This window comes from Chrysochloris asiatica, unplaced genomic scaffold (genome assembly GCF_000296735.1).
Source record: "Chrysochloris asiatica unplaced genomic scaffold, ChrAsi1.0 scaffold00037, whole genome shotgun sequence".
NCBI classification, from domain to species: Eukaryota; Metazoa; Chordata; class Mammalia; order Afrosoricida; family Chrysochloridae; genus Chrysochloris; species Chrysochloris asiatica.
In genome coordinates this window covers 1,033,521-1,047,920 of record NW_006408555.1, presented here as the reverse complement: position 1 = coordinate 1,047,920, position 14,400 = coordinate 1,033,521, and the positions used below count along the sequence as shown (strand labels likewise).

The 14,400-nt window shown below is 53.8% G+C and overlaps 1 protein-coding gene across 1 annotated transcript; it reads right to left on the bottom strand.

Annotated features, from left to right (window-relative positions):
• Positions 1–3,158: 3,158 nt before the first annotated feature.
• Positions 3,159–12,806, bottom strand: SNAI3 (snail family zinc finger 3). The gene is made up of 3 exons (XM_006860110.1): positions 12,731–12,806; positions 6,351–6,965; positions 3,159–3,340 (listed from the first exon to the last, which is right to left on the bottom strand). The coding sequence occupies exons 1-3, from the start codon at positions 12,804–12,806 to the stop codon at positions 3,159–3,161; spliced, it is 873 nt and encodes a 290-aa protein (XP_006860172.1).
• Positions 12,807–14,400: the final 1,594 nt, after the last annotated feature.

The following is a 14,400-nucleotide window of genomic DNA, read 5'->3' as shown; positions in this document are numbered from 1 at the left end:
GGGCCAAATTGATATTTATAGATGGCTCTGGGCCCCTGGAAGCCAAGGTACTGCCTCAGCACCTCACGACTCTCAGCGGAGAATGCCACTGCCGGGGACATCGGCGATCTCGGCACACCTGTCCCTGTCCTCCTCACACCGTCCCCATGACTCCCTTCTTCAGTGCTCATCCTGTGAGTCAGAAATCAGTGGGGCTGGGTGGGGCCCTCTCCAGCTCAGCTCAGACCACAGCCATCTCAGAACTACCACGTGGGGAGCAGTCGGAGTCCCCAGCTCTGGAGACTTGATGGAAGGATCTTTGGAAACAGATGGTGGCGGCAGGACAGCAAACAGAGCACTGAATCCGCTCCCTTGAAAATGGTCAAACTATTGCAATCGATGTTACCAAACAAAACGGGTACGGGGGGGGGCTGAATGGGGGGCCAGTGCGTTCAGGAAACTGTCAGCCAAATCACAGCAGACAATAACAATATTTAAACAGCACCTCTCTCATTATGTCTGTTTTTTACCACAACATAAAAATAAAAAAGAGAGAGAAAAAATTGTTATAAAGGAACTTTCTGTAGCGAGAAAAGTGAAACGTGATGTGTGAAAGTTGGGACAGGAAAAGACGCATGTTGGTGGGAAACCCAAATCTTGGTCCTTGTCGAGGTAAGCTTCCACATTCAACTGAGGGTACAAATCGCCCAGGGACTCACAAACTGTCCCAGGTGCTGGTGACTTGAGCCACTGTCAGGGCAGAACTGGGCTTCCCCGGGTTTTCAGTGGCTGATTTTCTGGAAGCAGGTTTCCAGACCTTTCTTCCTAGGTACCTGGGGTGGACTCACACACACCTCCAGCGAGTCCATTAGCAGCTGAGCTAGTTGACTGTTTGGACCACCTGGGGGCTACGCTGGTTCCTGACAACCCCGCTTGCTCGTGATATCCAGGTTCATTGTAAAGATTGTCTTGGGTCCTTGAGGAGCAGATAGGGGTCTGTGAGGACTAAGGCAGGAATGAGCGCTAGACCAGGGTGGGAGACCTTGGGGTGGGAGACCTTCCCGCTCCCTGCCCACCAGCAATCTGGCAGGGTTGCCCTGTCCTCCTTGCCCCGTGCCCTCCACCAGCCCAGATATAAATATAAGAGCATTTTCCATGGTCTCTTACAAGAGGGAAAACATTCGGCTTTATTTTCGGCCTGTGAAATTCCCTTCCTTCTAGCCTGACAGATGCAATAGCCCCATTTAGCTACCAGGGCCCAGAAATAGAACACAATTTACAATATAGCTTCCTTTAGGCATCTGCTGCTAAAACACACATACACAAACGCACGCACCCTCCTGGCTGGAGGCTCTGCCGACAGCCCCTTCCCAGGCCAAGGGCCGCCAGCGAGGATAGGCCAGGGGTGGGAGATAGCTCAGGCAGAATGACCACTCTGTTCCCATTTCCCTGTCCAGGCCTCACCTTCACCCTGGACGATGGTGGCAGAGGGGAAGGAAGCCCAGCTTCCTGTTGGGGGTGGGGGTCCCCTGTAGGAGAGGTGACCCTAGGAAATCATTACTCTCTTGGTTCCTATGGGACAAAGATAAGGGGTCCCCTTCTGGAAACCTTCCTTAGCTGGGTGGACAACCCTAGCCTTCAGTCCACACTGACCCTTAAGGAGTGTCTGACCCCTGAGGGTGTGAGTTTGTGGATTGGAGCTGGAGGCTGTTCTGAGTAGCGCTGTAAGGTAAGCACTGGACTTCACGCTGTAAGGTTAGCGGTTTGAGCTCAGCAGTTGCTCCATGGGAGAAAGATGAGGATTTCTGCTCCCACAAAGAGTTACCTCTACGGGGTCACTAAGAGTCAGAACCAGCTCCATGGCACACAACTCTCAGTTCACAGAAGTCCAAGATCAAAATCTCTTCCCCAGGATGTCCCTGAGGCCCTTCAAACGACCGCCCCAGACCAGCCACCTGAACCCTTCAGATGCCTGAGATGGCTCTAGGGGTTCTGTCCAGGCAGGATGAGGGCGAACATTCTAGAACATTCTCTGGTGGGAAGTGCAGGCTCAGCAGGTCAGGTCGCTCGGGCCCACTTGGCCAGTGGCTCATTTCAAAGTGCCTGCCACATGTCCCTCGGCCACTGACCAGGCCAGCGTCCTGCAGAGCAGTTGTGTTTGAAGGTCCCTCCTTCATCGGTCCCACCTGACTCAAATAGGACCCTCATCCTGGGAGTTCTGGTCAGATCCAGGCCCCTAGGGAGGGACATGAGGTCACCCAGATGGGGGATGTGACACTTGAGGGAGGGTCCAGGGCAGGGCAGGTGTGTCAAGAATGCCAGTTCTAGGAGGGAAAGTGGGTGACCACTCAAATGACATCGATGACCAGCCCCTGACAAGATGGTGGCAATCAGGTAAAACACACACGGTATTCAACCCCTCAGGACAGAGCTGGACCCTCTTTTAAATGTGACGACTGTGTAAAAGAATCCAGCCCCATCTGCCCAGACCCCTGGACCCCTCGTAGGGTCACCTGAGGTCTCTCACTGGCCACATGCCCCTTCCCACCACTTCGCTCCACAGAAGTCCCCCTTTGCTTCCAGGGACTGCTGCCTACCTCCTCCAGGTTTCCCTCCCTGAACAGCCCCGCTCCAGCCCCATGCTCTGCCCCCTACCCGCAGACATGCTGCCTCAACAATCTGCCTCCACTGACACCTGGGGGTCAGGCAAGACCATGGACTTGTGGACAGACAACATCAACGTGGGTTCTTTATCAGCCAGTGGCCACTCTCCCTTCCGTTGGAACTACAGAGCCAGGTGTCCAGGGTACCACCCAGTGAGATTCCCCAAACACACCCCGTCCTCACTGGCTGGCTCCTGCTTTGTCTCAGGGAGGGTGGGGGCGCATATGTGGGTGCAGGCTGAGAGGGGACAGCCTGTTCCAACTCCCAACCACAGGAAGGTGGGCTGCACACCAGACAGCTCCCCAAACACCCAGTTAGTCAGTGCAAAGCAGGAAGAGCATCTCTCCCCAGGAAGCCACGCGGAGGCTCCTGTTTGCATGCAGGTGAGGCACCTCTCTCAGACTGTGTGGGCTAGGGAGTCATCTGAGCCCATCTGACTCAGCAGATCAGGTCCTGTCCCAACATGGGTCCCCAGATCGGTCCTCTTTGCTCCTCGGGCACTGACCAGCCAGCACTCAGGGGCCAGGGCAGCAGCCTGACTCCTCGTGGCGTGCCAGGAGGGACATCCGAGAGAAGGTCTTGGAACAACGCTTGCACTGGTACCTCTTGACGTCGGAGTGTGTCTGCAGGTGCGCCCGAAGGTTGGAGCGGTCGGCAAAGGCCCGGCTGCAGTGTGAACAGGTATAGGGCTTCTCACCTGGAAAGAGAGGCAGACTGCAGTGAGCCACAGCCTGGATGTTGTAAGTGCACACCGCAGGACACACACCAACGTACTTGTATGTTTAGCAACATGGACCACATTCTCATCCTTCTTTTCTCAGTCACTCCTCCCTCCTTCACAGAAACCCACTGCCCCAAGGTTCCTCGCTGACCTTTCCAGCCACTCTTGCCACTTTGATCCCTTATTTGTTGTTGTTAAGTGCCATGAAATTTGGTTTTGACTCATAGCGAGCGACCCTGGGTAGGGTTTCCAAGACTGTAAATCTTTGTAGGATCAGAGAGCCTCGGTTTCTCCCTGGAGAGGTTGGTGGGCTCAACTTGCGGACTTTGTGGTTTGAAGTCCAGAGCTCAGCCTACAGAGCCTTTGAGCTCTGTAGATCTACACAGATAGAGCTTAAAATCCCAGCACTCCAGGCAAACATTCTTGTCTCATTAAGTTAAACTGCTACTTGGTTTTAAGATGACTTCAGGGGGTGTTTAAATTTTAAGGTTTAAAGATTATGTCAAAGTAGAAGTTTCAGGACTTCACCCAGTCACTGTGGGTGGTCCCCAAAAGTCTAGATTCCACAACAATTCGGAATTCTGCTCTTACATTCCCCACCCCCTTGATCAGGACTGCTCCCTCCCTAAAAGGGGCACCTTAAAGACCCCACAAGGAAGAGCTGATACTGGATGCCATGAGGTGCCCGTTGGGCAGACTCTGTGCTACGAGGGAGCTGCAGAAAATCCATGGAACAATGAAATGAAAAGATAATGAACTTTCCCAAGAACATTTTGAAGCCCCCTCGTATTTAGAATCTGACAGAGAAGCAGAGGGCCCCTCACGACTGACTCCTGCCCAGACTCTCCTCGGGCCTTCTCCTCTGATCTGACATGAAAACTCACAGCCATCACTATCTTCTAACCAAGTCTCAGGATGGTGATGTGATACGGCGGCGTGGGTCCCATGGGATAGAGCCGGAAGACAGAGCAGGGAAGAGCATGGTTCTTCAGACCCAGCCAGGAAGACCGTGCTTATGGGAGAACAGAGCTCCTTAGCCTGGAATGGGGTGGCCTTGTTGAGGAAGCAGTAGGAATGGGTTCATGGTGATAGAAAATTTGGCAGTAGACAGGGGTGGGGAGCATAATTGTCATGAATTATTCATGTAAACGATGCTGAATTGGCAAATGCGGTCCTAAATGTGTTTTTGCTTTCCTTTTTGTTTGCCAACGGATTTTCCCGAGTGTTATGGAAGTAGATCGAGCAGCCAACTAACTCTGTAAAATGACCCACCACCTTGGACTTGATTCTACCCCATACCAACCCTACAGGACAGAGAAAAAGTGCTCTGTAGGTTTCCAAGGCTGTCAATCTGCACAGGCGGAGACTGCCTCACCGTTCTCCCACAACGGAGCAGCTGGTGGGTTTGAACTACCGACTTCAATGAGCAACCCAATGCTTAACCACTGTGCCACCAGGGATCCTTTGACGAACTGATGAAAAATAAAAGGTGCACTGATAACAGCCAGGGTAGGTAGTGTACACATCCCCAAGGTGGCTTCCAAACGTTCATGGGAGAATTCCAGGATATTTTCATTCAATGTCTACATGAACTTTCTGAAGCTCCCTCATACATTTTTTCCACGTTGATTAAAAACAAACATAAAAAAATCTCTGGCATCTTCCAAAGTTTCAGGCAGTGTGGGGTCGTGGTCACCAGGTGGGTGCTGTCCTCTACCTGTGGGCTCTGTGTCCAGCCTGCATCCCACAGAATCCTGACAGACATCTGACCGCAGTTGTGAAGGGACAAAGTGCTGTACCCCCGCTGACCAGCACGAGTGTACCCCAAACCCAGAGCATTGTACCCCACATGCACTGCCCGCACCACTGGTCAAGAGCATGGCTGAAGCATCCTTTAAAAAGGAATGGGGCATCCAACGACGTCCTTAACAACGACTGGAAAAAAACCCAGGAGATCCCTGGGAACTGGGGATTTCTCCTGCCAACAGCCTGACCCCTCTCCCAGTGACTCTGGGTAAGACACCACAGAGCCCTGACTTCAGGGTCAGGAGCCTCCTGGATCGCAAAAAGTATGTTGTAACTCTTGGGTCTGAGAGCAAGATGAAGCCTGAAGCCAGCTTCTCTCTTCCTGACTCGGATTTCGCCTGGTGTGGACCCCGACTGGGGTGGATTTGGGCTTGTCCATGAGCCGCCCAGGACGGAACATCCCTGCATTCTCAGTGAGCCCTCCCTTTCCTCTGCCTGTAGGTCTCTTTGCTCCTTTGTCATGACCCCTCGTGGCACAATGGTCAAGTGCTGACCTGCCATCCAAAAGTTTGGCGTTTCGAACTCACCTCAGGAGAAAGATTTACAATCTTGGAAGCAATAGGGGGCTGCTCCACCCTGCCTTATGGCGTCACTGAGCCGACACTAACTGGACAGCAGTGGTTTGGCCATTTCTCTCCCTGTCCCTCGCCAGCCAGGTGACCTCTCCCCAGCACTTCCTCCCTCCTGGCTCCAGCTTTGAGTTCTGATCATGCTGGGGTGCTGAGGGCAGATTCCGGGGTCCCGGACTACAGGGCTGGTTTCTGTGACCTCCCTCCCTCCTCTCTTAAAATGTCCTTGTGGCCAAATACATCAAAGTTTGGCGGTTGAGCCTCGTACAGAGCAGTGACGTTGAGAGCATTCACCACTCTGGGCAGCTGTCCACCTCCCCTCAAACAGACACCACTGTTGCCCCTTCAGCAACACACACACATAGCTCCTTCTAGACACTCCATCTGAGAGGGTCACACAGTCCTTGTCCTTTTCTGACTGGGACCGTCCACTCAGCATGGAGTTTTAGAGGCTCACCCCCATCGGTGCGTGCGTGGAATTTCTCTTTGCGGCCATGGTGTGGAGGGACCACGGTGTTGTTCTCCACTGGCCTCTGATGGGTCCCCGTTCCTCCCACACTCCCACCTCCTTCCCCAATCCCTGTCCTCTGCCCTACCTGCAGGGCCCCTACCTGTGTGGGTGCGGATGTGGCCCTGCAGCAGCCAGGGTCTGGAGAAGGCCTTGCCGCAGAGCGCGCAGACGCAGGGCAGCGTGTGGGTGCGCAGGTGCATCTTGAGAGCGCCCAGGCTGCCGTACTCTTTGGCGCAGTGCTTGCAGCTGAACAGACGCTTGGGCTGCAAGTCCGAGTGCACATGCTGATGCCTGGTCAGCCCAGCTCCGTTGTGACAGGGTTGGTGGCAGTGGAGGCACTCTAAGCAACCAGAGGGCCGGGAGGTCCCCACCACTCCACACAGTCTGTCTGGAACTTTGTCTCCACTTGGGCCCAGGATGGGGGGCCACCTCATGGGCAGGAACAGCAGTGGGGGCAGGTTGAGGTGGTTCAGGCTGTCCCTGAGAGGTGCGCTGGGGACTCGGCCAGCCCCCAGTTCCACAGGACTGACACCCAGGGGATGGGGACTCGAGGCCCCCCGCACTTCCTCATCACACGGGAGAGGCAGGGGGAGACAGGAGATGACAGGATTGTGGTCCCAGGGTCGGGGTGTGCCGACAAGCGTGGAGTGGGCCTCCTCATCCGGGAGGAAGGGCACCACCAGCCCCCCACAAGTGGAGCAGGAGCCCTTGGTTTCTAGATGGGGGTGGGGGAGAAAACACAGTGGTCAGAGCTGATTTATAACAGCCAGGGAACCTAGGACAGGGGTCTGGAGGGTGACAGAGAACTCAAAGGACAGTGGCTCGATTCTCCAACCAGCAGTCCTGGCAGCGCTGACCTCACCTCCGTCGTGGGAAAGGCAGCACTGAGTCAGCATCTTAATTGAACCGTAATTTAGGAGGCCTGGTATCAGGCCAGTATCTGTGAGCTAATAGCTAATTACCCTCATCATCCCACCTGCCCCAGGCTTACCCCAGAGAGGACCCCTCTGTGTCCTGCCCCCCACCCACTCCCCCACGAGCGGTGTGGAGCTGTGACTTCTTGTCACTGCTTCATGCGTCAAGATGGGCTTTCTTATAAACAAAGTCTGACTTGTTCCTGCACCCGGCTTTTCCTCAGGGTGGTTGTTGGGAATCTGTGGGCCAGTGTGCCCCATATTGGACCCGGAGAGCCCCACAGTACAAGGGCTAGTCTGAGGGTTAAGAGCTGACTACCGGATTTCCGCACAGTCCACATCTCAACAACACTCTCAGCCTATTTCTTAGTCTACGCGGCCTGGGATAAACCTTCAGCGTGCCCTGTAAAAGGCTGGTTGGTCAGATTTTATATCTATCTGTGGTAGAAAAAATAACCCAGAGACTGTATATGCAAATCATAGTTCTGCACAGGGACCTTTGTCCAGAATGAATGAAGAAATCTTACAACAACGAAAAGACAACTCATACAATTTAAAAAGGAGGCAAAGGAACGGAAGAAGGTGAGTAAGCTTGAACAACCATCTCCTCACCACGAGATCCGAAGAACTGATGGTATCTAGCTACCATCACCGAACACGTTGCTTACAGATTCCATAGAAGAAACCTGATCTAAAGGGGGAGAAATGGACTCATGGACGCCAGGCTTTCTGGAACCCTGTAAATGGGGTAAATTCCCAAGAACTACTATCCTGACATTATCGTAAAACCGTAAACCAAAAATGTCAACTCACTTAAGACTTCGTAAAACCAAATGATTAGCTTAATTAGTAAAGAATGTCTGCCTTGAGCAGAATGCGCTCTCGAGATCTATTTGTATGGGATCAGATGGGCAGCAGCAAGTCCAAATACTAGGAAGGAACCTTAGAGGGCAGGGAGTTTATGTGAATGAGGAAGGAGCAACTCAGAAAAAAGACAGTGAGAATGTTTACAGACGACAAAGGATGTGGTCAGTGTTGTGAAAGTGTACCCGTGGACGATTGAGTGTGTTTTTGTTGTGATTATTCGCAACAACAATAAACAGTGGGGAGGGGGGAGTAAGCAAAAGATGTGAATGAACATTTCTCCAAAGCAGATACAGAAGTGGCCAACAAGAACCCTGAAAAGATGTTCAACATCATTAGTCACCAAGAAAATACAAATCAAACCACAATGCAATGCTTCTTCGCAGCCACTTTGTTGTTGTTATGTGCCGTGGAGTCGGTTCCGACTCATAGCGACCCTGCACAGGGTTTCCGAGGCTGTAAATCTTTACGGGAGCAGAACGCCTCATCTTTCTCCCGCGGAACAGCTGGTAGTTTTGAACTGCTGACCATGAGATTAGCAGCCCGACTCGTAACCACTACGCTAAAATGCTGATAATAAGAAAAGTGGAAAACAGCAAGAGTTGGCACGGAGACAGAGAAATCCGAACCCTCACACACTATTGGCGGGAATGTAAAATGGTACAGCCACTTTGGAAACCAGTCTGGGAGCTCCTCAAAAAGTTAAGCACAGAATTATCATTTGCTGTTATTCTTAAATGCCATCGAATTGGTTCTGACTCAGTGACCCTGTGTAGGGTTTCTGAGGCGTGGCTGGTGGGTTTGAATCTTCAACCTTGCAATCAGCATTCCAGTGGTTATTCTACAATGCCCAGTAAGTCCACTCCGAGATCCTACCTAAGAGAAATAACACCAGATGCTCACACAGACACTAGTGCACGGATACCCGCAGCAGGAACATTCACATCGCTTAAAAAGTGAAGGCAACCTGAATGTCTGTCAGCAGACGATGGACCAACATCTACATGACGGAGCATGATCCAGCCACAAAAAGGAACAAGCCTCAAAACAGGCTACCACATGGATAAACCTGAAATATATGGTGCCAAATGAAAGAAACCAGATAAAAAGGACAAATCATGTATGATTTCATTGGTATAAAATATTCAGACTAGGTGAAACCAGAGGTAGGAAGCAGATGAGCATCTGCCAGAGATACAAATGGGGGCTGACTGCTGATGAGTAGGGCTTCCCGTGGGGGGGGGGGTTTGAAATGTTCTGGAATTAGACAGGGGTGAAGGCCGCACATGGAGCCCTGGTGACGCACTGTGTTAAGGCTTGAACGCAAACTGAAAGGTTCGTGATTCAAACCCACCAGCTGCTCCGAGGGCGAAAGATACAGCAGTCTGCTTGAGTACAGATTTACAGCCTAGGAAACCCTGTGGGGCGGGTCTGTTTGGTTCCAGAAGGTCACTGTGAGTCAGAATTGAGTTGATGGCAATGGAATTTTGGGGTGCTTGCTCAAGACTGTGACTGTCCTAAAAATCCTATGTAGCACATGACCCATGGAGACACTGTATGAGGCATGGATTATAGTCAATAAAGCTGGGCCAGTAGTGACAAGACAGGAGGCTGTGCACATTCTGTGTGGCAGACCCCACCTCACCCGTGCGCTTTGGGCTTTGGGACCTAGAGGTCTTTCTTTATGTCGCTGTTAAAACTCAGTACAGGGTTCAGTCACTAAACACTTCACCGGGTTGAAAGAAGGGCTTAGTATGCTTCTGGGAAACAGGGGAGCGGAGGGGTCCATGGAAAGGCTAACCTCTCGGTTGTTAATGGAAAGGTTGGTAGTTTCTATGCACCCAGCGGTGCCGTAGAAGGAAGACCTGGTGAACTACCTTGATGAAATCAAATACTGCCAACCGGATGAGGCACAGGTCTACTCTGACAAATGGGGTCAGCGTGAGTGTGACTCTGGTGTGAAGCTCAAAGGGGTCCTATTCAAGACCCCTGCAATGCTCAGGAGCCAGACTTACCCACCTGAGGAGTGAGGGACTCCCTGGACCTAAGGTTTTCTAGCTTGACCTTCCTTAGCTTTCTAGTTCCACATCATGGTGGAGAACCTCGATCTCACAGAGCTGGGCAGCGAGACTCCATTTTACCTGCTCTGCAGCTGCAGCTGTCAGCGCCAACTGTGGACAAGGACACGTCGGAATCCCCCCAACTCCCTCTCTTCCCGCCCCTCTTCATCTCTCACACCACTTTCTTCCGCACATGTTCTCTTTGCTTCCTCTTTTTGCTGACTGACGCTCCCCCTTTTCTGTTTCTCTTCTGTCTTCTGGGACCACTCTTGTTAAGTGTTATCAAGTCAGTTCCGACCCATAGCGACCCTGTATAGGGTTTCCAAGAAGCAACTGGTGAGCTTGAACCACCGACCTTGCAGTTTAAATGGCTATGCAGTCTGGTGCATTAACCCACAGCGCCACACCAGACCACTCTTACTGACCCAATAATCCGTGTCCTTAGTCAAAGCCTGTGGACCTTTCACCCCGGCTTACCCAGCATACGTTTCCTTCCAGGAAGTCATCTTCTTGGGGGGCTCTCCCCAACTCTGGCAGGAGAGCCAGCCCAGCAGGCCAGGGCCTTAGGGTTGGGGAAGGAGTCCTCCTGTGGCCCAGTAGGATGAGCACTGGACAGCAAGGCCAGTTTGAACTGCAAGGTCGGTGCTTCAAATCCACCAGCTGCGCCTTGGAAACCGTCTATAGGGTCGGAAGTGGCTCAGTGGCACTTAGCAACAATAAGGGAAGGAGGGGATCTGGGCAGGCTCTACTATGTGGCTGAGGGACCACCCAGCCGCCACCTACATCGTGGAAAGGACGGTGCATCGCCCTCTACTATCCCCTCTCTACCCAGTTCCAAAATCAGCAGGCCAGTTCCCATCTCCCAGAAGGGAGGTGGGTGGGTGGGTGACAGGATGAGATACAGACCCCTGGGGTTCACAGGAGCTTCCCATGCTAGACCCTTTTTCAGAACAAACGGCTTCAGCTTAGCAGCTGGAGGTACATGGCTGCTCCTCACTGAGTATCCCCACCCTGGCCCCATGCATCCAGCCCAGTCCAGTCTGCAGGGTCAGGGGCTGGCTCCAGAGATTGGGTGGGGTGAGGTAAGACAGCCACAGGGGGTGGGGGCTATGGAACCACCCAGAGGCTAATACTTTTTATTACCTTTCTCCCGTATCCACCGGGTTTTGCTGGCTTTTAAAATTCTTTCAGTATCTCAAAGGAGATTTTTCTAGACTCTGGTTTTAAGGGTTCCCTAGGTAAGGTTGGCGGTTCAAGCTCACCACTGCTCCTCGGAAACCCTATACAGGGTCGCTATGGATCGGAATCGACTCAACGGCACTTCACAGCGACAACATGCAGCCCTAAAGAGGTCCTTCTTTAAAGGACATGAAGTGCCAGGGAGTCGGTTCTGACTCATTTGAAACCCTATACAGGACTTCGGAGACTTGGAATCTTTTCAGGAGCTGAAAGCTATCCTGCAGAGCGGTTGACAGGCTTGAACCACAGACCTGGCGGTTCGCAGTCCAATGCTTATCATAGGGAGCCACTGAGCTCCCCTTAATGGGCAGAGTGGGAGACTATTCTGAAGTCTTCAGAAAGCCAAGTGGTTGGAGCCACCTCCAGGTAGGAAGGGAGCAGACAGCACCAGAAAAGACGTGCTGTGTTAGCCAGGTGTCTGCTGCCCTGGCAGGCACACAGCTTTGCACCTGACATGGTCAAGCGGGGTGCTCCGTGCAACCAGACTCTAAGCAATGGTTTTTAAATTATGGGCTATGAAACTTTAGGTTTCTATCAGGTGTGGATACACACTCACACCTGAACATGTGCGGGGCACTGACAGTCTCTCACAAAATTGCTGGTTGGGACTGGTGACATGGATTTCCACTTGACGGGCACGGCCCTCAAAGGTGCCTGTTGGTGGCAGCTTTGGTGAGTCCCCCTCTCCCCAGCAGCCCCCAGGCTTACAGGATGGTCAGGGCTTCCTGGGAGCGTTGGTTAGTGGCCTGGCCTCTGCCTCATAGCAACATTTCTTCTTCTGTTCCCTCTGAGGGCCCTGGCCCCAAGCAGTGCCAAGCTAGGTGGGGCCGTTCTGACGGCTCTGCACTTGGGCCCTTTGAGGGGACAGAATCCCTCTTGTTGTCACAGACCTCCTGTCCAGTAGGGACGGGGCTGAGTATAAAGTCAGGTTTACTGCGTCTCCCCTGCCCACCGGTTCTCATACCTCCTATACAAGCAGGGAGAGGGCTTCCCAGAGGAGGGGCAAGGAGGCAGGGGTCAGGATCCCTCCTCAGCTGACGTGGGGCTGGATGGACCTTTGCACCCAAAGGAGTCCATGGGGCCCTCTTTCCACCTCCTCTACCCACCAACCCAAGCAGGACTCTGGGGGAGTCCTCCAGGGGCCAGGCACTGTCCCACCATCCCCAGGACCAATCCTAAACCTTGTGAACCAGGAAAAAGGCTCTGGGGTTCCCTTAGTGGGACTACAGGGGTAGGGCAGGGTGGGAGGAGCTCCAAGATTTGGCGGTTTAGGCGAGTTCCCTAAGTGGTGAAGGAGCCCTACCTGTGCCAAGGTGCTAAGTGTGGTGAGGTGAGCCAGTGCCCGAGGGACACCTTGCCTGCCAGGATCCCTTTCGGCTCTCCCACTTGAGTCCTGTCCCTACCTCTCTGCGTCTCTAGCTGCCCGTAGTTGGGGATCTTGTGGCTTGAGTGTGTTTTCACCAAGAACGACCGCGGCATCTTCTCCCGTGTGGCGGGGCCGGGACGCCGTCTCACTCGTCCGTCGTCTGTGCGTCCGTCCGTCCCAACACCAGCGGGCGGAACCCGCGCCGAGTCAGGTGCGGGCAGGGTCAGGGTCATTAGCATAGCTCGCCGGCTCCGCCAACCAGGGACCCGCGCGGGCGGGGCGGTACCTCCGGCATGGGCGAGAAGGGCCAGGCTTATTAGCATGGCGCGGCGCTTCGGCCAACCATGGCCCGGTGCGGGCGTGGGCGGGGCCGGCGTGGGCGGGGCCTCGGCGTCACGCCCGAGACAGGTGCGGGGCCGCGTGGCAGCCGGTGCCCTCCCCACGGGACTTGCTGGCGCGGCCCGGGGGCCCACGCGCTGCGGACTGAAGGCGGACTTCAGGGCCAGGCGGCCCCGGGGCTGTGGACACTGAGCCTAGTACCTGTTTTGTAATCTAGGGGTGTACACAGGGCAGGGACCAGTCCTCCGAGTGCCCTCTCACTCAGGCCATTTACTGCCCAGTGTCCATCTGGGAATGTCAGCCGTGGGAGGTCTAAGCTGACTCAGGCAGACTGGGGGCAGCACCCTCGCGACAGGGGCCCTTTCGGGTAGGGTGCGTCCTGGACACAGCCTGAGATTCTGTAATCCCGAGGACGCAGAGGGGCTTTAGGGAAGTGCAGCGTGCAACAGCCCACGTCTGTAACCTGGGTGAGCCATGGACCTGCTTCTGGGGTCCCTGAGAATCGTCAGCAGAATAGAGAGCTGATTGGACAAAGTCATTTCTGGCCCGCAGGAGCAGAGGTTGATCCATGGCTGGGTGGCTGGTGGGCTTCACTTGGGGTGTTGCCGGCTGTGGGTTTGGGTCAGGGTGCACTTGGTGGAGATGGAGGTGACAGGATGTTGGTGAGACAGTGTGTGTGTGTGTGTGTGTGTGGCAAATGTCTTCTTTCCCTGCAGTGACAGGGCACGGATAGCTGGAGAGTGTAACCCCGAGTTTGCAGATGAGGAAAGTAAGGCTGAGAGAGGCTGGACTTCCAGACCCTTCTGGACAGAAAGCACTGGTCCCTGAAAGGGGCCATGGGCAGGTATCCCACACCTGGGCATGCCACATGACCCCGCCCTCCAAGCACTGACCACCAAGTGAGCCCTGTCGGGCAGAGGTTGGCCTGCTAGCCTTGGGGTGTGAAACAGGCCAGCAGTGGCGAGGTTCCCTAGCACTGAGGAGGGACCTCGTATACCTCCTGGTGGAAAGGGGCCATCTGCAGAGAGAAGCAGGAGAGAGGATGGCCCCCTTACATCTCTCAATCTGGTGACCCCAAATGAGCCCTTGATTTTAATATTTACAGAATGACACCACTGCTCAGGTTTAGCTATAGATGCTCTGAAACATTTTATTTAAATTTTTTTTTTTAAAGACAGCAATAATTATGCCATGAAACACGTGCTTTCTGGCTCCAAGCCTCTGCACTCTGCCCCTCTGGTCACAGAACCCTGGGCTGGGCTGTCCTGCGTCCTTGAAGCCTTGTCCCTTCTGTAGCCCTGATGACCACCAGCAGGTAGGCTGAGGCTCATTGTTGAGAGATAAACCGTGACGGCGTCTTCTGGGGAC